Here is a 22078-nt window from a genome sequence, read left to right as displayed (position 1 = left end):
CGGTATCTCTCTCTCACTAACAAAACGAAGGTTATGTTTTCTTTAAGTCATTGCAAAATCATAACAACAATGTACTTTTTTTTACGCTTGAGTCTATATCTAGAGCTCCACTGGCCTCTGCAAAGCGTTTGCTAGTCTGACTGCGGCCCACATAAATGAATAATGAAAATAAACAGCTTTTTAAAATCACACTGAATCAATGAGGATAGAAAGTACAAACAAAATCAAACGTAGAGGATCAGAGAACAAGAGAACTGATTGAGCAAATTGAAGGTTAAACAATAAAAATTATCCAATGAAACAAAAACAAATATCTTTAATTTATCTACCATATACTGTACTTCTTGCCAACATGGTGAGTGTGACATGCTGTTGTGTATAATTTGGTATTATGTTTCCTGTTTATTTGTTTAGTGCTGTTCTGTGGTTGCACTGTATGTATGCTTCAGCTGTGGCTGCAGGAGGCTGCAGACAATAATTAGTTTCAAGCTAACACTGATACAATACAGTAACATTTAAAGATAAAGAAGACAACTGAATTAAAAATAATGACATTTTGCATGCTGCTGCATTCCTTGTGTGACTGTATTTTCAGCCTGACAAATAAACACCATTAACAGCAGCTGGTTTCAAAGCTAAAATTTGGAAAATCCCTCCTTGATTTCCAGACCAGACACCCACGCCAACACGCTTCTTGAAGAACTGTGAGGAGGTGGGATTGTTCAGTGAACTGGACTGCTCCATTGAGCAGGAGTTCTGCAAGGCCCAAGAAGAAGAGGACAGTAAACAGGTACTGCACAGGAGAGAAAAACAAACACGTGGTCAAACAAAAGCGACAGCCGCCCACAGGGGTTGGATCAGGTGGTTATGAACTGTTATCTGCTGCTATCATCAGTCATGTTGCTAATAGCAGCCCACACACTGAGCTGGGACACACACTTTAAATAGTTTCAAAACACCTACACCCCATGTAACCGCACTGTGCTTGCGTGTTAAAAAGCTGATAACCACAGGTATGTATAGACCTCTGACATTTCTGCCACATGTTCCCCTTTTCCTTCAGACTGTACTCATGTGTTGTGCATACAGCTCTCATAATGCTCCAGACTCCACACTCCCAGATTATCATCAGTCTTGTTGACAGTGACAGACCGGGCTAGCAGGTGGAGATTTGTCACCCACCACAGGTGAGGAGAAAAGAGATCAGGTTCTCCACCTGCAACTTCAAACAGCTCTCCAGCCATCTCTCAGGGCGGGAGTCCTATTTCTTCCCAGACGTAAAGACAGACCCCTGAGACAACTTTTGTGACAGCCATGAAAGACCTGGCCAGACATTCTCACATGGGAGCAGAGTCGCAAAGCTTTGAGATTTGACAAAAGACCTGATCATTTATGCATTATAAATCTGCCCTGAGGCCCGTGGAGGTTTCACCTGAAACATGGGTACTCGTCAAATCACCACAAGACAGACTGCTTATCTAATGTCTGGAAAGATGTGCAGTGCACGCTGTAGCTAAGCTGTCGTCTGGGTGGTTTGGCTCTGGAGCTCGTCTGCGCTCAGGTCAGCCTCGTCTAGCCTCCCCAACCTGTGTGGTTTATGATGGGAGGCTCTGCAAAGTCAGCAGGAGGCGAGTCAGAGCAAGACTCTCTGGGAGTGTATAGCACAATAAGCAGCGATAAGGAGCGAAAGCTGGAAACGTCGGGGAAAACAGCATGTTGAATGTAGTCGCATATTCATTTAAAGACAGTTTACTGATAAATGTTTAATTTACTAAAAATGCATATTTCAGCCTTAGTACTTGCTATCAGGTAAACTATTTTTGATTTGATCATTGAAGCTGTTTCATATTTGATTCAATACAAATTGCTTCAACTTGCTGTTTGTTTTTGTGGGTTGAGCTTAGAGATATATTGTTTCATACAGCACAGGGTTATTTTGGGATGCATATGCGGTTCCATGTAACAGAGGTAAAACCAACTGCCCTGCTGGGCAAATAACAATAAGGAAACCTGGTCTTCATTAGACTCTCAATGTTTCCCCAACTCAACTCAGAAAAAGCCTGTAGATGATGGTTTATGTAGGTCCTCATTATCCATTCAAGCTGGGTGAATGCAGCCCAAGGCCAAACAGTTGTAATTGCTGGAGTTGTCCTGAAAATACAACTTGCTTGGAAGAAGTTTGCACTCTTAACAGATTTCTAACCCCTGCTTGCTTTTCTCTCCCCCTCCTCGCTGCAGAACATCCCACTGCACGGCCAGGCAGGCCAAGGCCAGCACCAGCATTCCCACTCACGCATGGGCAACCATGATACCAGCATAGTGATCCAGCAAGCCCTGCCCTCCCCTCAGTCCAGCTCCGTCATCACTCAGGCTCCATCCACCAACAGACAGATAGGGTGAGTGGGCCAAGCAGATTATTAGACTTGGAACGAAAGAGAAGGAAGACTATTTTTGTTTGTTTTTGCCTCTGTGTCTATTTGATTTCTGTGAGTTTCCTCTTTGTGACTGACTTGTAGAGGCACTGTTAAGAATTGCTGACAGACGGAAAATGTTCGAGAAGTCCTGATATTGACACACATCCTCTCACCTCAACTGCGTCCCCGCTATACCAACAGCCTTAGGCTCGGCCAGGTCCCTTTGTATCTGTGCTGATTGTCGTCCCCCCGTAGTCTCTGAGAAAATGTCAGTGTTTTGTTACATTTGGAGCGGTGTGTGTGGGGCCGGCGACTCATGTTTTGCTGTTCATTCAGTATTGTCCCACAGCAGAGCATGCCAAAGAGGGTCCCAGAGGACAAGATGAGGTCATTGTTGAAGCCTCATCTGTGATTGCTTTTACAACGGTTTTGCATTTCATGCTCTAAAATAGTGCTTTTCACTGTATGGGAATGTTAGCCTCATCCTCAGAGCTCTGTTTCTCTGATACCTTTGCACTGCCACGCTACAGGTGCATAATAACAGCAGGTATGGACCATATATTAACAACAATATGTGTCATGTGCTGCACCATAGTTTAACGCATTTTTAATCATCAGACCCTGTGCTGATGGGATGATCCTTTTATCTTTATGCATGAGTAATGTGATCATTACCACACACATTTATACACACTTCCTTCTTATGAAGATGCTCTGCTGACCTCATTCATTCCTCGTCCCTTAACCCCAGCCACCTTCAACCTTGTGCCAGGGCTTTGTTACTGTAAACCAGACCTGTGGCAAGCAAGTTGAGAAGGCTCAGTGTTATGCCTGTGCTGTGTCGAGGTTGTCCTGTGTAGATTTACAGCTTGAGGAGCTGGTGAATATTGGATGGGAGGCCCATCACTAAGCTTGACTGACACCCCGTCAGGCTCTTTGTCGAGGAGAAGGTTGGAATTTCATCCCCTTGGAGGAGCAGCAATCACTGCCAGTAACAGAGACTTTGCTGGGCCTGCTTCACCTGAGTTTACCTGTCACAAAAAAAAAACTCCTCGCCTTGCTAAAGCACACTTCTCTTACTGATTTGTAGAGACTGGTGGTTTTACTGCTTGCACACACACATCAGTTTCAAATCAGAGCTGGTTTGCCATGTCGTGGAGATTCTCAGCCACAGATTGGCACATAAGTCTCAGCAGCCGTTACCTGTGGCACATTTAAGGAATTCACCGAGCAGCACTTGTATGCTATAAAACTGCAGAGGCGTCATTTATTTACTAAGACGGTGGGATCCTAACACATGAATAGGATGAGCAGATTCACACGATCTGGAAACGTTCACATCAGCAGGAAAATGGGTTGAGGAAACCCCTACACTGAGGCGCAGTGCTTCCACAGGAAGCCATTATGGCCAACCAAAGGCTCCATGCACAGGGTCTCTCCACAGGAACTTCCTAGACACAGAACAAGCAGGACTTCACAGGCTAGCTGTGCTCTGTCCAGACTGGGAGTTAGGGAGTCTACTGAAGGTCAGATCAGTGGTTCCCTATTACGCCTGTTGTCCGATTAACCCACCTCAACTGCAGTGTCCAACATGTTTTGATTTCCCATGTCTTTGTGAAGAAAAGACAATCATTTAAGCCTGTTGTTTATAATCCATAGTGCAGAAATTCTTTACTGTGCAAATGTTTGCGCTTAGCTGTAATCATAATAACCAGAGAGACAATTAAGAAACAGTTATCCTTGTCAAGAATGGAAAGGTTTGTATGTGTGATCATCGCAGGCCTGTAAAGCTTTTAATCTGGACACACTTTATGGAGCTCTGTGGCGAATATATCTCTGAATGAGAAGAAATCACCCAACAAAATCAGTTTAATCTCACGTCCATCTGCTTCCTTCGTTCTCGGCTGTGCTGAACGCACAGCGTGAGCATCCAATGAATTAGGATAACAAGTCATTTTCATTGCTCCACAATGTTTACTAAAGAGCTTTGAGGCTTGGAATCAATTAGGATTGGCTTTCCTCAAGTCCATTTACTTTAGGGTTGAGCTGGGCCTGCAGCTGTGAAACCTGAGGACCTCTCTCTCTCTCTTTTTCTCTTTCTCCTTCTGCTCCGAGTCCCTAAACAAGGTCTTTGGGGATCTGAACTGACACAAACCAGTGTTAAATCCAGGCATAAGAAACAGCCAGCAGATCTTAATGTCATGGCTATCATTATCGTACAAAGGGAAGCGGTGTCCAACAGATTTGAATGCTTTCTGCTTTTCAATTATAAACATCTGGTGCTGAGTTATGTCAGAGTTAAATGTGTTGGGCATTACTAGTCAACCATGTGAGATACAACATTCTGTGGAAACCTCAGCTTTTTGACTCGTAAGAGGAGATGTGCGGGTGTGGGTGTGGGCACAAAGCATTAAAGATGACATTCTTCTATTCTGGCTCAGTCGAGGAATTCAAGTCCATTTGTTTCCATTACATAGCACAATCAAACTGAGTGCAGCGAGGTTAAGTGAGGAGTGATTACAGTACAGATGTGGTAAAATATCTCAGTTTATGATGATGTGGTGTTTGAATATGTATCTCAATGCTGGTTGTGTATAAAAACAGATTATTTTATTAAATTAGTTCGCTTTTTTAAATGAATAATTCCTCAGAATGTTGACTGTGCAGTGTCCCCAACCAGTGACTGCTGACTTCAGTTGGTTTGGTTTGTTGCCACCTAACAAGACAATATTTCTCAATTTTCCCTGGACTTTCAAAACATTTGTATTCTTTTATTTTCATGCAAATGTGACATGAAGACCCTATTTTACTTCGTAGTAGTCCACAATACTCCTTTGGGGTTTGATATTTACGCGTCCTGAGTCTTTGTCTCTGAACTTAAATGCGTCTTGTTGGTCATGTCCCACCCTGGTCATGCTGTGTGCAAGTTTACTGTGCAAAGCTTTGAAGGAAGTCAGTTTGTGGTTTTGTTTCCCATGCTGCTTTAAATGCATTATTTTTCACACCTCGGAGCCACCAGCCACTTGTGCTCCTTGCTTTTGCCCTTAAGGGAAGTAACACAAATAGCTGTCAACCGTAGAGTGACACATTTGCTGTGAACTTGCTGTGTTTTCTTTACAAGATTTGGTGCTATGCTGATTGATTATTAAGGATCACTGGGTAAAAGATCTTATAGGATACTGACACCCGGCAGTTTTTCAATGGAGCACATTTACATTTGTTTGCCAAATGGAGCTTATGGTCGTCATATCAATCATCTTGAAAACATGTAAAATACATGCAATCTGTGCGTGGTCTGTCACGTACAGTCCAGTTTGATCCTGTGATTTTGAGTAGCTGTTACAGTAAAATTAATTAATGTCAATGTAGAGGTGCTTATAGCTGTGTTGATTTTGATTCCAGGACACATTGCATATCACATTTTTATAGATTGCATAACACTTTTTCCCATGCATGTGATAAAATTGTGCTGATTTCAACACCCATTGTGTCAGCGCCAGAGCAGAGAAAGTCTCTACACATCTACAGGGAGTTATGGGCTTTCCATGGCCAAACTTTGACCTCACTGAACTTCATAATTTAAACAAAGCTTCCTTTATTATTGTTTATGATTAGATTGCATTCAGAAAGTGGTGATAAGGAGGGAGGGCTGTCCTGAGTGCAGGAGCGCGTCACCTCTACAAAATGCCTGAGGTGCCCACATGCTCTGACTTGACAAATGCCCTGCTGCACTGGCAAATATGGGCAATAGTCTCAGCTATGCATGCACTGTAGGGCTAATGCACACAGTGTAGTGGCAGGTAGAGAGATGAGAAGAACAAATAAACAAAGGTACAGAAACACAAAGGTATAGAGTGCAATCAATTACAAAAAAGGAAGGAGAGAAAAAGAGAGAGAGAGAATGCAGGATGTACATCTGACCTGAATTAAGATGAGCTCATTGTGTACTGCAGTGGGTTTAATAGTGCGTTTGTAGAGGAACGCCCAGACTCTGTTCCCTCTCATTCCAGCGGGGCTGTGTCATCCCTGCCTCGGGGCCACCACACATGCAGGCTCCTGCACAAGCAACTCACACATAGGGACATGCCTCACAGCTCTGGGGAGCGCAGGGATCACAACGTGGGGAAGTGTGGAAAAGGGGGATCAGAGGTGGACAGAGGAGAGGAAGAAAGGGATCAGAGGTGGATGCAGGAGAGGAAGAGGGGGATAGGAGGTAGTTGGAGGAGAGGAAATGAAGGATCAGGAGGGTGGAGGAGAGAGAGAGGGAGATGAGAAGCATCAGATGTGAGGACATGGGTTTTCGACCAGGATGATGCCTAGTCGGGTGGAGGAGAGGATAAAAGACATGTCTGCACAAGGAAAGGAAAAGATAGATCATGTTTGGATGGAAGTATGGACAAAATGGGTTCAGAAGAAAGAAGGTGACAGGAAAGTGAAGATGGAAAACTGAATGAGAGACAGAGGGACGAGACAGGAGTCAGGTGGCTGGATGAGAGGAAGAGGGATGAACATGTTGATGAATCGTCAAGCTGTAGTAGATGAAGATGGAGAGGGATGAATTACCCTTGAAAGTGAAAGGGGCAGCATGAGCCAAATGTTACAGCACCAGTCAGGTACCGCTGACAGATGCCAGTTTAGCTTGTAACAAGATGACACAGTTTTTCTGATTCGCTGGCAATAGGAATGTAGTGACATGCTTTTTGCTTTCATTGAAAGCGAAAGGCAAACCATCTTCGCTGTCCTCTGCCAATGATGTCTTGAATCAAAACAATATCATATTTGGTGAATAAATACCGCAACACTCACTGTAATTTGCTTCAGAGTATTATCTACCATCATTTCTCAACTGTGCCTTGGCATGGCTTAACTCAGCTTGAGGCTCCCTAATGTGAGGACACCCCATCCCAGATCCATCCCAATGCAACACCCTCCCAACATCCATCCCTCCACTGGCCCGCTAATAAAAGTCAGCCTGTGTCGTAACCCATTAGGGCTGATTTATTTGATCAGATTCGTATTATTTCCTCAGTCCAAACCCCATGGCACTCTCCTCCCACCAGTGATTAAAGGCAGTAAATCAGGGGCAGGTCCTGTGTAGTGTTTACTCAGAGAGCCAGGCAGCTGCAAACTGTTTGAGGCCCTTGTTTCTCCCTCTGTTTACCCCCGTTCCCATGGCGACTGCACCACCGTCTCCCGAGCGTCTGGAACTTCGCCCCGGGCTGTTTTGGTTACGTTCGAAAGTTTTTAGCTGCTGTGTCTACCCAGAGCTCGCGGTGACTTCACCCAGCGAAGAGTGAGCGCAGCGATGTTGGACGAGTCGAAGAGGGAAAGAGAGGGAAAAGTGAGAGGAGGAGAGGAGGGAGGGACGAAAACTAGGGGTGGGCAGGCACAGGGTGGGGGGAGGGCGAAAAGCCAAGAGCATTACATCATTGCTGGAGCAGAGTCAGAAAGGGAAGGATATGAGTCAGTGGACTGACTGCACCTCTCTCTCCCTCTCTCTCCCTCTCTCTCCCCCTCTCCTGCTCTTCTTGGATGGCATCCAAGCCCCTTGTGTTTAAGTCCCCAGTACTTGAGTTGGAGTTGGGACTGTGTGGGGATTGGGACAGTAAAGCTTAGTGTGTGCGCGGATTGCAGGATTTGTAGGTTAGAGCGAGCAAGTCCAAAGGGGCTCAAGTTGAGGTATGGGCACCATGAGGGGTCCAGAAGAGAGTTACAGAGGATTAACGGGACAATGAACGGTTGTCAGTTCTGCTCTGGCAGAGAGAAAAATAGCAGGATAACTTAGAGAAATAGACTGTGCAACAAGAGATAAAAAGCATAAGAGGGACTCAGGGAGGGAAGAAGAAGGTCTAGAAGTGATGTCATGGTGGAGTGAAGGTGGGTGGGGGGGTGCGGTGGTGGTTCTTGGGCGGGGACTGTGGAGGAGAGCTGGGCTGAGAGCAAGGCACTCAGTAATGTGAGAGTGCAGGGTCAGGACTGCAGAGTGTCTACCTGCTCTCCCCTGGGGCCCACAGCCCAGGCTATTATCAGTCCCCTCAGTGGAGCCACAGCCTGTCATTATTCACTCACATCCACACACACACACACACACATACACACACACATGTTCACACACAGCTTCATGAACATTCACACACTGGCACATGCACTCATTTGCACACATACACTCTGGACATGAATCCACTAATCCACTATGTAGTCTGGTGCTTAATGTATTCACAGGCAAACAAATGTAAACACAGAAAGGAGAAGAGAGCCAATAAGACGAAACATGTTTGCAGACCAGAATTAGAGCGCTTTCATCTCATATGTGGATGATGGAAATCCAATTCAGGCACCCACAGCAGATTAAAGAAAAAAGTTTCTTTAAAGGCACATTGGTTGAAAAACACTGACTGGTTTCAACCTCAAAGGATCTTTATCAGGGCAGAAACAGATAAAAACAATAGTGCTCCCTGAACACAATATGACATCTTTACATTGATTGTTTTGTCCGACCAGCAGTTCAAAACCCCCAAAGTTGCAATTCCATAAGTGAAATGGTTATTTTGGCTATCCCACCTGTCGCCAAAGAATTTTCTGTCAGTTGAATTAATCTAACAGCTAATCGACTAATCTTTCGACTCTTTTGCTACTGTTAATGCTTATAAACAATGTTCATCATGTCTAAATCTAGAAGTAAGTGGTGTTTTGAAAGGAGAATATGTTCTGTTTAACAAGTAACAGCATTCTTGCGTTCATTATTTGTGTTTTTTGAGTCCAGTCAGTCTAAAGTGCCTTCATTTATCAGCAGTCAACACAAAGCTGAGTTAATCCCCAGAGGAAGTGCTGTCAGATGTTAGTTTTGTTCTTCCTTCCACTGGACATGTAGATTGTGTTTTGGGGTGGTGGTGGTGACGGACATGGTGTTCGTCCTCCTGCTCTGCTGCAGGTGAGCGTTGCTAACAGACAGACGCAGCATAGAGAGGGAGAGCCTGACCTGTGACAAAACAGTCTGTCACAGGTGTGTGTGTGTTAGTGCATTTTATTGTCTTATCTTGAATGAAGCCAGACATGAATAAAACCTGATTTTATCGGGTCCAGAGCAGTCTGACTGAACTTTCCTAATGGGAATATCAGCGCTTCAGAGCATTTAATTGCTTGGTTATTGCTGACTTTGAGAAGGTTTTTGAGAAGAAGGTGATCTGGCTGACACTGGAGTTTAGTTCAATTTTTACACCTCAGTTCATGGTTGAAAAAAATCTGATTTTCCATAAAAGTTGCTTTTGTAATGAGGACCACGCAACATTAACTCCAAGTGTGAAATTAAATCATTAAGAAAATAATTAATGTACTGTATGTAGCATGCACAAGTTATGGTGGTGTTGGATATACAAACCTATGAAAGTATGCATATTGTATAGTATAATAAACTGCACATGACAACATTGTCATGCATTTAATATTTGGATATCCTGTAATATGCAAAAATAAATGTTAAATAAACCAGCTTTACTGTGAATGAGCCTGAATGAGCTGTTGGATAGCTTAAACTTTTTAAAGATACAATATGCTTGATTTTTTTCCCCTTGTTTGGGGCAAAGAAATCTCCTCAGAAAATCTCATTCTACATCTACAGTGCAAAAAAAAGCCCTCATGAGGCAGCCATCATCCTGAATAAAAACCCAGCAAAACAGTTTTTATGCACAAAACCAACAGCGTGTCACCGCCGCTGCCTTGTGACTGTTATTTCATCCTCCTGGACGCGGGCAGAGCCTAAATGCAGAGGGAAACTGTGTTGATGTAGTCTGCAGCTACACGGCATACCTCATTGTACTTTCATGACTTTTCCCATGTGGAAATGTTTGGATTCGCAGTGTTGCTCAGACTGCTCGTACGTGCTGTTAAATGAGTGTGATTGTGATAAATTGGGATGTTAGACAGGAATGACACACAGTCGGGATGGTAATGGTCCTGTGTGTGTGTGGAGCAATCTGAAATGTCTGGAGTGTAAACGCACATATTTAGGTCTGGAAAAATACAGGTATTTATTCAGGTGGGGGACCGTTTGCTGTGGTACACCCCTCCCTCCCCTCCTGCCCATTTGGCCATCACTCCCTTACTGCTCACTACTACGGTAATCCAGGCTCTGACGTGGTCAATTGATCGCATTGACCTGTTGAACACAGCTAACCTAAATGCTTCTTGTTTGCACTAATTTCTAAATGCCCAAGGAAATGGAGCCATATTGACTGACATTCATCCTGATGGCACTGATAACTGTAGAATTATTGATTCTGCTGATACAGGTTGAGAATCAAGTGTTGAATGCTGTTTTTCGGGGGGTTTTTTGGCTGCAGGGACTGAATAAGTGCTGTATGCATGTGGGTGCAGCAGCTGGGAATCAGTGTTCTTACAAGCAGGGATTTGGTGGCAGTTGTATAAATGATGTCACTGTGTGCAGATGGAGTGGTCTGGGTGTTTGGATGGCTGCAGCCCTGAGCCGGTGACTGTGACAGGACTGCTGTCAGGAGTTTAAAGCTTAGTCCAGGCCTCATCTGCACATGTGATTTATTGATGTGGCCGTGAGTGCGGATAGGCCTGTTGGTCCGCACACGCTTTTGTGGTCACCAAGGGGGATTTTTTTCCCCGCAGGCCTTCCACCGCTGTAGCCGTTTCTGAATGTGCTTCTCGTCAGGCACATCTCATGTGGTTGTTATGACAAACATTATTCATTCATCATCGCCATCATTGTTATTCATCCATTGTACTACACCAAGTATGCTTGTTCAAAGCGCGTCCAAAAACTCCCAAGATGCCTCAACTTTCGACTGCAGCGTGGATACTCTTTTTTTCTCGTTCTGACTTTTTAGATACAGAAACTGAAAATGAAAGGAGTCGGGGAAAGTATTTGCTCTGAAATATCGCAGATGGGAATTGAATAAATGTGTAGAATTATTTTGAAGATGCAGTTTCAGTTTTAAACGTTCAGCAGTTAATGTTGTCAGTGTGATGTATGTCCTTAAGCCTGCTATGTGATACGTTTTATGCCTTTTAGTTTCCTGTTGTACAGTTTCCTCCACATATTCTCTCACCTTTTATTTAGCGGTTTCTTTATTTCAAACCAGCCCCCATCCCCCCTCAGCATAGACAGAAGCAGAAACTAGACACTGAATGAATGGTTAATAACACTCTGCACTGCAGTTGTGAGCAAATGTAAGGGGTGTTTAGCGATTCAAAATCAGAACTGTTTTAACAGCTTTAATCATAGAACATATATGCTCATGTTTTACTGCCCATGAATATGAAAAATGCAGTATTTAATGAGCATATTCCTTTTTTAATATTTATTATCAAAGCTCTTGTTATAGTTATTTATCAGTTAAGTATTTATTTACTTCTACACTCTCATGACAAATGAGCAAACTTCATTTACTGATGAAGGTTGCAAGATTAAAGTGCCAGCAGATATATAGAAAATCGAACTGCCTTTTTTTTTTTAAAATCAAACTGCTATTTCCAAGGTCAGGGTTCAACCTTCAAGCTCAACAACATTTTCAGGAGTTTTACCACATTTATAAAGCCGCCTGTGAGTGATTTGTCCTTGTATATAAACAGCTAGTGGCGGTGGCGGTTGGGTTTGATGTTGCTCTATGATAAAGCGAGAATAATGATGCCAATTATCTGCAGCAGTGCGAGCCCTGAAGTTCTCTGAATGTCTGCATGTGTCTTCTCAGGCCTGTCCCCGGCTCTCTGTCCTCATTGCTGCACCTACGAAACAGACAGAGACAGCCTCTGCCAGCCTCCATGCCTGGAACTCTGCCAGACCCGACCATGCCTGGCTCCTCCGCTGTGCTGATGCCTGTGAGTACAACAGCAGAGACCACGGAGCGCGTTCACCCACGGGTGCACGCACGCATGCAGAGGCGAAGCCACTTGCTCGTACAGTGTAAATTCAGACTGCACACAAGCTATGTCGATTTGCAGTTCGGGATGTTTTCTGTCAACATTAAGATGACGTACCACAGTTTATAAGGAGGTCATTTCCCGTAAAAGTGAAAGATTCTACCTGTAGACTGTATTATAATTAAGCCAAAATTTAGACGAACCACGTTGGGAAGTGGGGAATGATAACAACCCACAGAAAGCCGCTCATATCAGGATTCTAATGATACAACATGTGTTCTCATTGTAACATAAGACAGCCTGTGTTTATGGTATAGAAAAAAGCCCTCCCATGTTTATTAAATTAAGAGCTAAGCGATTTTAGGGAAGATTGACGGTTCAGGAAAGGGGTGCAGGTTTGGGTGATATTTTTACACAAAACACACTTAGTGCAATTAAGGCTGTGTGTCAGGTTCTAGGCCTGGGTCTCTGTGGACAAGGGGGGGAGTGGGGTCAGGCAAAGGGGGGGCGTGGAGAGGGGCCATTCCCCACGGAGTCCACCACACCAACCAGAGTTCAGCAGCTGGGAGGCCACAGCAGCTCCCACATGTATGCATGCAGACGCTCACACAAAGGTTTCTTCTTTCTTGCATATACTGCTCAGTGAACGCTGCTCACATCATCACCCTGCGCAGGTGACCTCTCACCCCCGTCAGCTTACCCAGCTGATTTCCTCACATTCAGGTCTCAGCTGACCACACTGACCAGGGTCACTCCCAGGCAGGCAGTAAGCACACACACAAAGGCAGAGTCCAATGCATTCTTGCAACTAACGCTCACCTACTCACATCTTGTTCACCTTGTTAACACATCCTGCACTAAGAGGCATGGAGATTTTAGTCCGACTGACACCCACCACACAATCATCAGAAACACACACACCCCTGCTGCACCGGCTTCCTGTGTTAAGTCCCTCCGTGCTGGCTTCCTGTTTTGGGTCAGCTCCAGTTATCATCACACAGAGCTGTGCACAGGGCAGCCTGTCATGTGAAATCAGGCTCTCGTGCTCTCTCATCTCATCCCCCATAGCCGGAAGATGAGTCTCACGCTTTTAAACACTAATGCTTCTTTTCCGAAAACATTTTATTAAGACATAAGAAATCACTGTAAATAGTATGGATGAGAGCTAAATAAACACTTTTCATTGATTGATCTTGTGGGAAAAGGATTTTTTTCTGACTGTCATCATGGCGTTGTAATCTTCAGATGGAGAGACAAATGTCCATGGGCTCCAATATGATGGGTATGCAAGGACCCACCCACAGCAGCTCCTGCTCTTCCACTCACATTCCCTCCATGCACTCAGAAGCAAAACTGGTGAGTATATGCATGTATTCTCACGGATACATACGCATTTACACACACACATGCACATGTGCACACACTCAAGCTCAAAGTGTTGCAACTTCTCTTTTCCACTGGACTGTGCCAGCAAAGCTGTGCTCTTAGGTCTGTGTGGATTTCATCATTTGGTGTGTAATCAAAGCTGTGTCTGAACCTGCCAGTGCAGCACTGGAGACTCTGGCTGGAATAAAGGGCCCTTTATGTGGTTGTGGCTGGGCTGCCCACCGACTGCCTGATGTATATCTTAATGTACAGAACATGTTCTGTAGGTCCTGCAACTTGTTAGCACTAGTTTAACACAGCAGGGAAAAAATCAAATGACCTCATCCTTCACAAAGCAGGCAGTTAGAGCAGTGGGAATGAGATGTCGCTGAGAGCGGAGTGAGACGAAAAGTAAGTATAGAAGACTGAAAGACGAAAAAGGTGATTAATGTCAAAATGCATGAACAGCTGTAGTCTCGGTGATATGAATTGATAAATGCTGTGGCAACATGACCACCGGCCAACCTTTGTTTTCAAAATAAATAACTCTGAAAATGGAAGAGGCTCCATTTGAATAAGAGCAAGTGTCATGACTTCAATATCAAAAAAATCACAAACCATTGGCCGCGCTTTGTGTTTGGAAAGGTTCGCTGATAGCTGAGTTTGCTGGACAGAAACATCCTGTGTAGAGAGAGAGAGACAGAGAGAAAGAGAGGAGGTAGCAGAGGTCATTAGAAGAGTTATTGCTCTGATAGAGGAGAGCGGGAGCATTCCCAGGGCATTTAATTCTCTCTCTTCCTCCTGCTCTCTCAAGATTGATCGCCTTTGTAGTCTTTTGAATCTCTTCAACTGTTCCTATGGTAACACGCTGGGGTAACACAATATTAGTGTATTAGGTTTATCTCTCCTCTGGCTGTCATCCAGACACATCTTACTCTTTTTTCTCCTCCTATCTATGTAATTGAATTGTAAATGCTCTGTTAGGCCTCCCATAAACATATGCAGTCGCTAAATGGCTACAGGCCCCTCGACCATGCAACTTTCTGGTTGGTTGGCCGTTCAGACACGATACTCAGGCATCCAAATGTGGATCAATTGAGATTCTGATCCCTGATGTCTGAACGCAACTGATGGAATTCCATGATTGTGGACAGAAAGTGAGAGACTAATTGTGTTATCAGGGTGCAATCTCCAGCGAGGGTTTCATAAGCATAGAAGGGGTCTCTAATGTCTGTAATATCCTCGCCCGGGCCAGGTCGATAAATACGGCCTTGCTATCGGATAACTGGGCCATGATCAGGCCCATGTGTCCCCTGCGACGTTCTCAATCCGGCTCTAATCGCATTACCCCAACCATGTTGACTTTCCGCCAATGGGAAATCTCCGCACTGTAACCCCACACCCCCGAGGCACGGACCTGGATGTACTCCTTCTGCTCAACGTTTACATTGCGAGAGCGGAGAAGGGGATTGAGTGGGACTTTGATAGACATGAAGGAAATAGATAGACAGGCAGAGTGAGCAGGGGAGTTGAAAGGCGAGAGACGGTATCGATATTCTGAGACACCGAACAGTGAGTGAGGGGAGAAATTGGAGGAATTCTTCTTAAGGGATATGAAAGGACTTCTGCCCGGCCCAGTTTCTTTTGCTCCTCTGCATTTGTGCACGCATGTACGCCCATAAACATGTGTGCTTGTGATTGTTTGATATTTTGTGGTAACTGGAGGCCTCAGTAGCAGGATTAACCATCCCCTGCCAGAGAAAGCATGTCCAGAGCCTGGGCTAATGAAGGCTAATTGATTTTGTGGTGGGCCAGAGCAGCAGGGAGGCCTGTCTCTGGTGTAAATAGTTAATGAGCCAAAGGACTGCTGTGGCCCCTTGGGGACTCATATCTCACTCTAAGCTCTCTGTTTGTGCTCTCCGGGCCAAAGACTGCATCTGCATCAGTGCCCATCTTTGTTCGCTTCTATCTCTGATTTTCTCCTTAAGTGCCATCGTTTAAGTGGTACAGCAAAGCCCGATGGTGTAATAACTGACTTGTATGTTTTCCCTTATTGCTTTTAGCTTGTTGTCTGGGAGTGTTGCTGAAGTTGGAGCGTTTTATTAGTTTTGGTTCAAGTGTTTTTCTTCTTGTGAAGGACTGGGTGCTCATGGTGATGGGTGTGGTTGTGTTCTGCTCTGTTGTGGTCTGGGGAATAGAGTGGTGCGTGTTGTGTGCTGGAGGTTGTGGGATAGTTGACCCTCACAGCGTAGAGGAAACGGTGCAGAGAGCAGGCCAAGTTCCACAGCACCGCGGCCAAAGCATTACATCAACACTCAAAGCCAGTTCTCCACAGGGCCTCGCGAACAGTCACACACACACACACACACACACACACACACTGACAGCTCCAGCCCTGTGTCATCCTCCTCGGACGGTGTCACATAGTAACACAGCCACAGACATTCATTCGCATACAGTACTGACAGTCAGGTGCTTAAAAGCAAGTTCCAAATGAGATGTACACTCATGCACACAACACATGCATACATATACATGGAGCAGGGAGAGAAAGTGTGGTAGAATCTACCTTTTCTACCTTTTTTAAAAGGGAAAGACGGTAAAGAAAAAACTGTATATGATGATTTTACATGATGGACCATATACGCAATTAACAGCACAAAAAGGCAGGCAATATAGACATGTATAGACAATAAATCCTTCACAGAAGCTGAAACCACAAGCATACATATTAAAGCAAAAAGAACGTCATTCTCTGAGCCTTAATCACTGCACAGTCCTCCACAGTATGCTCCGGGTTCAACTTCTTTTTTGACCCTTCTCAGAGTACTTTAATATAACCAGTCAACACTTGAATAAGCTGAATGAGGCTCTGCAGTCACAACTGTGACAGAGACTATTGTCAAAAACGGCAGAAAGGTCTCACACACTTCACTGAATGTAGATGTTTCTCAGGGAATACAGAAGTCACCATGAGAACATTAGCATTTAGCATGCTAGCCAGACCCAGTGTGTGCTGCCACATCATGAGTGTGTTTGACTCAGGTCACTAAGTGTGCTTGCTGGCTAATTCATGGGAATTAAACCAGATGCAACCTTTTTTTACCTATGTCGAGTTACAATAACTCTAATCTTAACCGCTAATGATTTCTTCACAATCTTTGTACACAAACTGGTGAGAGTATGTCATTACTCCCACCTCTGGCATGGAGATGCACATCCAGAGCTATATAAAAACACATGTGCATGCATGCACTGTATTCTCCTCCGAAAACCTTCCTCCTCTGCTCTGAGATGGTTTGATATCTTTGTTTGTATGATGAAAGACATTCGCTATCAGTTCTTATCTGTAACAAGGGAAGCCCAAACAAGCCCTTATCAAGCTGGTTCAAAATAACATCTGTCTGTGCCAACTATGGGACATGACTCAGCTCATGTCAGTGGGACCCTTTTCAAAGTGGTGGAATTTGTTTTTGTGTCCCGTTTAAACAAGCTCCATGCTTTCCACACATCTTGCCTGCTAATTTCAGACAGAGGGGCCGGTGTATGAAAATGTGTTATTTATTATCTCCCAATTATCTATTGTTTACATTGTTACTAAGGACAATAAATTTGTCACTAAGCATCGGGCTAGGTGCTGAGTTTTTTACGAGGTAAACAATACTATATGTTCCTTCACTGCAGCTCTCTTGGCTGTGGAGCTGGCACGAGATGGGTGGATGACATAATTCCTGGCATGCTCTAAATGTACTCCTTTTTACTTGAGGAGGGAAAAAAAACTGCACGTCTCTTAAAGAAACATTTCATAGGACACAGGAGGACCAATAATCAAAGTGTTTCTGTAGCTTTTTACATTTCATTTACACAACCCTTACTGTTCTTATGTTTCAGTATAGTTACAGAATTGCAACAGGCTTTTGGGTTAATAGGCTTTAAGATCAAGTTTTGCCCTCAACAGTGAACAAATGTAAAATGAGAAAGTTACGTGCATATTCTGCTCAGAAATCCCAAGGAAGGAAAACTTGTGAAGCAGCCACAGATGTGTCGGTTTTCAACTCTGTTACACACGGTGATTGATTGAGCGATTAGCTCAGTATGAAGTCATTTGTAAGCAGTTAAACCATTAGCGTTCATGGTAACCCTATTACGTGTTCCATTCATTTTCCTTCACCGTAGTAGGGGAGCACCTCTGGCTATACCTCTTGTTGTGGGGAGGAGCAGCACACACACAATAGGAGACTCACTCCAGGTTTTGTAAGCAACATCTGTATGAATGGTGGCATTGTCAGGGTATGATGTCACTGGAGAGGGACGGTGAGCTAAGAGCACAGCTGAATCTGCCGGCTGCTTCGCTGAGCGCTAGAATATGCATATGTGTACTGTACATGTTTGCATGCTCACCATTGTGTGTGCTGGCTTTCAGTGCATTGGCACCCTCTCTGGCAATCACTGTCCTTGGAGTCAAAACACATCTGTGGACTTACTAGGCTAAAACAAACCATGAAGTTGGAGTTTACACATAGTATTTGATACAGATCTGTTATGTACATATGTGTGGTTAGTTGAGTAAACATGTGGGTGTGTGATAAATAGCAGTCAAACGAGGACACGGGACACAAGACACAAGGCAAGGCTGGGATACAGTGTTGCATAGACAGAGTTGTCAATGCTGGTGTCTTGGATGTTTTGAAGTTTTGCAGATGATAAACATGTGATGTTTGTCTGTCTATTGCTATGGACGTGAGCTGTTTCAGCAGAGTGAAGAAAAACACTGAGGAGCTGCTGGATCAATGTGTGTTTGATAGTTTATCAGTGTTGGACGCAAACCATAGAGGGACCCCTCTCTCGCAGCTTCCTCTAAGCTGCCAGTGCCAAAGTGTTTGGTTTGTCTGAACCACAGTGAAGAGCTGTATATAGTAATAGTAAATCAAAGTAAACGGACATGCTGTGTTTCAAGATGTTCCGCCTCTCCTTTGACAGGCTTTGTTAGTCCCATTCACCAATAGGATTGTTTGCTGTAATAGTGAACAGTGTGTTCACAGTTGGCTCATTTATACACACTGCTCTCACAGGTTTTTGCCATCTTTAGCTCCAACACATCACTGCTGAAAGGTCTTTTAAGGACTGTGTACCTTTATGTTTGAGTCGTTACACATGTGTGTGTTTGTATGTCTAACCATGCATGTGTGTGCGTGTGCGACTGTGCCTGGGTGGGGTTATGGACGAGGGTGGCAGTTGTGGCGCGGAGTGTCGCATCTGTTTGTCTTTGGATGACTGCGTGTTGTTTTAGCTGTGCTGATGGGAGGTGTATGTGAAGGCCATTTGCTCATGGTTCAGGGCCCGTGAATGGGACAGGGCTCCGGCAGAGCCAAGCTTGGGTAAACCAGCTGCCATCACCACACGGGCCAGACTGGACTGGTCCAGCCAGCATGAGCCCCCCTGGAGCCTGAGCGGTGAATGAGACAGTCACTGGACTCCAAAATAACCGCTCAAAGACCGGAGGGGTGATTGGAAAGCGTTTGTTGGGTCAGAGATTTTCAGGCTGATAAAGTGTAGTCCTTACTGACCAGTTAGGTCAAGTAGTTAATGCTAACAGGTTAGACCCACTTCTGTTTTCTAGATGTCCTTGTTTTGCCCTCAGCACGGTGATCAAAGCTAACAGCCATCGTCTTTATGTTTCCCCTCTTTGACAGGAGAATAGATTGCTGCTCAGTCATGTTGATGTGTCGGAGCGTAAGAGCAATCTCGTGCCTGTGGATGTCTTAACAATGCCTGATCCTAATCCAACTGTAAATATCTTGAATGTGTTGATACAATCAAAATCACAGGGCAAGGTCTGAATGAAAAATCCAAACACTGAGGAACGGGAAAACTGATTATAATTCACATATAAACAGTGAGTGGCAGAGATGTTAAGGGTCCTGTTTCGGCCAAAATACACAAGCATTTGAGCTCTGTTATTTTTAGCCTCTTTGACATTATGCTTGATTCAAGTCATCACATTTCGAGTTAATTTTATTAACACGATGACACATAATTTGTCCGTCGCTTTTGATGCCACAAATGAAGACATGTGTCCGTGTTAATCGTTGTATTCATGCTTTGTCTGTCCCTCTCACTCTGAGGCATTCTCTGTGTTCAAGATTGTGGCAGAAGTGGGTGTAGTGATAACCATGTAGGCTGCACTAGAGCTGGGCTTTACAATAGAGGCAACAGTGGGGATATACAGACTGGAGTCAGAGGCCCATCCATTAACTTGACAGGGTGGAGAAGCTGCCAAGAGTATGAGCGCATGCCTTGGAGCATGGTCCTCAGTGGGCGTGTGTCTCGCTGCGCCCATACTGCCGCGGTTCCTCCGAGCACCACCAGAGCGTCGGTCCCTGGCAGAACAGCCAGTCTATGTCCATCTCCCCGTCTGTGTCTGGAACCACAGGGAGGCTCCGTTCGGCCCGACTCTGATCAGCTTGGCCCAGAACCTGAGAGAGGAGAGAGGGGGCGGCATTACAGCCCAGAGCTCCCATCAGACTGTCTGCCTCGCCGTTCCCTGAGGAAATCAGTTTAACAGTCCCCAGCTCTTGGCAAGCAGAGGGAGAGGGGGTGGAGGAACAGGGAAGAGGTGTGTGTGTGTGAGAGAGAGAGAGAGAGAGAGAGAGAGAGAGAGAGAGAGAGAGAGAGAGAGAGAGAAGGGGGGATGTTACTGCCTCTCTGGGCGAGAGGGAAATCTAATAAAATTGAGCTAATGGGGGTGTGGAGTTTTAGGGCACAGAGAGTGGGTTTTGCAGACAGGCACTGGTGGGTAGTGGAGGTGGTGGAGATGAGGAGGATGGAATTAGATCCTCTGAGTGCTTGGCAAAGCAGCAGAGCCAAACTCCTGCTTTCAACTGCAGATGGTGGACCCATGTCGGGTTTAGAGTGTGAGTTAGGCGGCCTAGGCCCACAAAAAACCCTGCCAGGAAAATTACTGTTATGATATATTACGCAATTAGAAATGCGGTGTGCTTACACATGGCCACTGTGCTTGTGTAGTGTTAACAAAAGGCTGACAGTGACAGACAGAAGCTCTAATGTTTCTCAATGGGCTCTTTAATGTGAAGCGGAAGATCTTGAAAGTGTGATATTTTTTCTAAAACTGTGACTCTGCAGACTGGTTAAATCTTTTTAACCTGCTGTAAGGCGCCAGAGGGCCACAGGTCCCCTGATAGTACACTGCTCCACTTTTAAGGGGAATAAAAGTGCTCACCCTGACCTCAGTGCGTTTGATTTACCCATCCTGAGGCGGGCGTGGTCTTCTCCCTTTGTACCTGCTCTGTGCTCTTGCTTCCTGCGCTCAGGGTTAATAGATATGAAGTCATCTGGAGAAACCTGAGTGTGTTCTCAGGATGTGCCCAGAGCACTCACAGGGACATCACTCAAAGCCCCCCGTGTCACAGAGGAGGCAGCCATTAATAAATATCATTAATGGGCGATCACCTGGTATCCCTGAAACCACAGAGAAGCCTAAAAAAGGACTGGGAGTGGAGAGGTCAGGGGGCAAAGGTCTGAGAGGAGACAGCTCCCCTCTGGGCAAAAGATGGCTGAATCAGGGCTTGTGTTTTAACAATGGAAAATCAATAGGCTTGCTACTTTAAGTACACTTGCAGAATGTATGAAATGTAGTGTCAATGCATGCGATTACACATATAGCCTCCTAGTTTATAGATTTATCCTGGTCGAAGCTGACATGTCCTTATGGTGTCATAGGCTGCTCATCCTCTTGTTGTGTCTTTGCTGTGTTTTTATAGTTTTCAACAACAGCAGGGCAGACAGTGGAAGGACAGACTGTGAGCGCCCTGGACCGCCACAGACTAAGACCTGCGCTGATTTAATGACTGTTTTCTGTAGCGGCCATGTTTCTGCAGGAGAAATGTATATGTATGTGTGTGTGTTATTAGAGTAAAATGCACGTGGTGGTTAAGTTCTTGTGCTTAGCACAGTCTGGGGAAATACAACCATGTGTTAAAGAGTCATTAGGGAGCTGATGAAGGTGTTTAAGAATCACAGCCTGCTCATCATCGCTCTGCTAACGTCCCGTAGTTGCGTCACTGTGGTTCTGGATACAAAGACTTAAGTTTTGGCCGGGCTGGCCTTAACCGAGTCTCAACTCGGGATGGAGCAGCAGCAGGCGCTTGTGTAGAGATAGCTTCAGGAGTAAGTTCAGACCACGGTAAGGCTTTTCTCTTTTGACACAGTTTGAACTGTGTTTTTTTCTTTAAACGCTGCTGTTTACTTTGAGTGTGTTGATATTATACCTGCCACTTATTTAAGCAGTCTTGTCTTTTCTCACTTTTCTACTTTTATCTCTTGGAGCTGGTTGCTATGAGGATCAGTTCTGCTTCAGATATGCAGTTTTGGTTTGACGATATAAATATTGACCT

The 22078-nt window shown here is 44.8% G+C and overlaps 1 protein-coding gene across 4 annotated transcripts in view; it reads left to right on the top strand.

Moving 5' to 3' along the window:
* The window catches only part of creb5b (cAMP responsive element binding protein 5b), a 38235-nt gene that overhangs the window by 7241 nt on the left and 8916 nt on the right, over window positions 1-22078 (top strand). For all 4 annotated transcript variants that reach the window (XM_070966589.1, XM_070966588.1, XM_070966587.1 and 1 more), the window contains 4 exons: window positions 669-790; window positions 2239-2396; window positions 12131-12257; window positions 13545-13655. In XM_070966589.1, coding sequence (XP_070822690.1) covers window positions 669-790; window positions 2239-2396; window positions 12131-12257; window positions 13545-13655 — 518 coding nt within the window. The remainder of the gene's footprint in view (window positions 1-668; window positions 791-2238; window positions 2397-12130; window positions 12258-13544; window positions 13656-22078) is intronic.

The sequence above is a fragment of the Chaetodon trifascialis genome, chromosome 7 (genome assembly GCF_039877785.1).
Source record: "Chaetodon trifascialis isolate fChaTrf1 chromosome 7, fChaTrf1.hap1, whole genome shotgun sequence".
In the NCBI taxonomy this organism is placed as follows: Eukaryota; Metazoa; Chordata; class Actinopteri; order Chaetodontiformes; family Chaetodontidae; genus Chaetodon; species Chaetodon trifascialis.
Note: the sequence above shows the minus strand (reverse complement) of the source record. Positions and strands in the feature narration are given on the sequence as shown.